At 35.6% G+C, this 2,773-nt stretch overlaps 1 protein-coding gene across 1 annotated transcript; it reads right to left on the bottom strand.

Moving 5' to 3' along the window:
• Window positions 1-1,531: 1,531 nt before the first annotated feature.
• LOC134652735 (serine protease 1-like) lies at window positions 1,532-2,347 on the bottom strand. The gene has a single exon (XM_063507900.1). It carries the CDS (start codon window positions 2,340-2,342, stop codon window positions 1,581-1,583), a length of 762 nt encoding a protein of 253 aa, XP_063363970.1. The 5' UTR covers window positions 2,343-2,347; the 3' UTR covers window positions 1,532-1,580.
• Between the last annotated feature and the right edge of the window lie 426 nt (window positions 2,348-2,773).

Genomic DNA, 2,773 nt, shown 5'->3' with positions numbered 1-2,773 from the left:
GATACACAATAACTTAAGTAAATTTGTTCTAATTTAAATGAAATTGGGTAAACGTGTAGTCGAGGGCATTATATTTTAGTCATTAAATTATGAGCAGGCTCGATCAAGGGGTTATTGAGCTAGAAGAGCTTAGAAGGCCAAAAAGCTGTTTGTGAGGTGTCTTGCTATTCTGGTCATTTTATTTGCAAGAAAGTATGGTCGAGTTTAGTATCAATTGAAAGTGCTCGGCTTACACTTTTATAATATCGTTTTTAAATTTACCATTTTGACATAATTAGCAAGATAAAAATAAAATAAAATAAACATAATATAGGCATTTGACATTTGACAGGAAATATTTCGGCTTACCACAGATACAGTATCAGTTAAGGGCTCCACAGACCTTGCAATAAATCGTACGCGGTTTTCGATCCTTTGACGACTGCATTCAATTGATATTTTTGGCGAACCGCGAGTTCTCAGTTCGGGGCGAACTACTAGTATAAATTCAATTTTACAAGCACCCCTGTATGTGGAAGTTAGTCGTATGTTATCAATTTTCAGCAATAATTACGTATTATCTACATTTTTAATTAATGAAACGGTACCCGTACGTTATTGTTATCAGTGGTAAGTAATGTGCAAATTCCTTACTTACATTTATTTATAAGTAAGTAATTGACAGCAATTAGGGGTACTAAAATAGATTGTATGTGATATATTTATATGCCAATAACGAGTATGTTCATTGATAAGAGTATGCGACTCGTAGTTAGTTAAGTCGGTAGTGGGGTCATGTCTACGTAACAGGAGGGCCTGGGTTCGAATCCTGGTAAAGGCATTTATTGGTGAGTTAATCACGAATATGTTCCTGATCTAATATATATCTAAGTGTGTATTCATCTAAGTATGTATATCGTCGCCTAGTACCCATAGCACAAGCTTTGCTTAGTTTAGGGCTAGGTCGACCTGTGTAAGATTGTCCCCAAATATGTATTTTTATCGAATACTGCCTCGTTCGAAGCTCTACGCTATATAGTTCGTGTCAGTGGACATCATAATTACCTGTCGACGTACCCTAATGCCACCCGAGGCAATGTACCCAAAACACTACCCTTTAGCTTAACACTTGGGATAAATAGGCATCTGCCCGAAGGTCACCAGACACACCAAACAAGTTTTCGGGAAATATCATTTACCTACTGGTGTTTTGGTGTCTGACAACCAAGGGTCAGATTAGGAATTAGGATTGTTATTATTTTGGTAGAGAATCATTTTTTTTCTAACCAGCTAATGTTTGGCAACGTTGCAATAAGCAACGTTGAAGAAGATTACACTAAGTACAACATGTTCAAATTATTGCATACGTAAAGAAGGTTTGAAAATCGTGTTACAAACGAAGTGAGAATACAAATAATGTTTGGTGGTTTAGTATTTTGTTTGGATATTTCACACCATGATGATGTTTACATATGTGTGACGTGACAGTATGTACCAATGTATTAATGTGTTAATAAAAAAGGAATAAATATAAAGGTTAAAACTATAAATTCTCAATACTCATTATTTATTTAATAATTTGAGAGCTAAATATGTGGATTTTACATTCCGTTGGTAATCATTACGTTCAATATCCAGAAATAGTGATATGTTATTTTTGGATAATATTGAAGGCATGGCAGTATTGGAGAATCCCCTTTAGCGCATCCATTTCCAGCGCCTCCAGAAGTAATGCCCACCAATTTACCATTATAGGTCAGGGGCCCGCCGGAGTCTCCAGGTGAAGTTTTCACATCGTCATATATACACCACATATCTTTATATTCATCCAGCATTGGGCATTGAGTAAGTCTTGCCACTCCTTGTCGCGGCAATGGCGGCTCCATCTCTGATATCTCGTTAAGCCCATATCCAGCCATTATTACAGGATTTCCAATCTGAGGCGGAGCATGTGCTAGTTCAATCGGCGAAACATACTTATCAAAGACGATGCTATTTGAAGCTTTTAATAAAGCAATATCATTTTTTGAATTGGAAATCTCCTCAAGACCTTTGATATATAAAAAATGTTTAAAAAAATTATATGGTCTCACATACGTTAGGATCCTGTCGATCTCTTTATTAAATTGTCGCACGGTAATCGACTCGATCCCATCACGGGTGACGCAGTGCGCGGCTGTGATTATCCATTGTGCACTAATTATGGAGCCGGTGCAAGTTCCATGTGTGCCGGGGTCCCAAAAATTGATTTCGAGAAGTACCAAATGCCGGTGTTGCCGTGGATCCAAATCAACGCCGTTATATACGCGTGACTCTAATGCACTAATCGCTATAAAGCTATTTAAAATTATTAAATAATACATTGCAGTTTTTTCTACGCAACTAGTGAGTAAGTATGTAATAAAACGAAGTAGTGTAAGGAGCTTTATATAAGTCAATTTTTATCATTTTAGCAATAAATGATGCAATACATATTTAAAATATATTTTTTATAAAATTGATCGAATTTATACGTTGTACATGTACTACACGTGTGATGTATAAAATTGTGAGTAGGTAGGTACCTATTTTAGTTACGTCAATATGCGCATACATTTTTGTTTGATAATGTGTAATTTATTACATTTTGTTATTGATAGGATTACACGTGTTGATTTACACGTGTGATGTAAAAAATGTTTATAATGTCATTAGGGGTTTTGCATTGTTTTAAAATGATAAAGGGATTAGGCTGCGTTTCTACCAGTTATGCTAAGTGAGTAAAGGTAAATTTAAGAATGAATATCTCTGGTGG

The sequence above is a fragment of the Cydia amplana genome, chromosome 1 (assembly GCF_948474715.1).
Source record: "Cydia amplana chromosome 1, ilCydAmpl1.1, whole genome shotgun sequence".
Lineage (NCBI taxonomy): Eukaryota > Metazoa > Arthropoda > Insecta > Lepidoptera > Tortricidae > Cydia > Cydia amplana.
The sequence above is the reverse complement of the archived record's forward strand: the minus strand, read 5'-3'. Positions and strand labels throughout refer to the sequence as shown.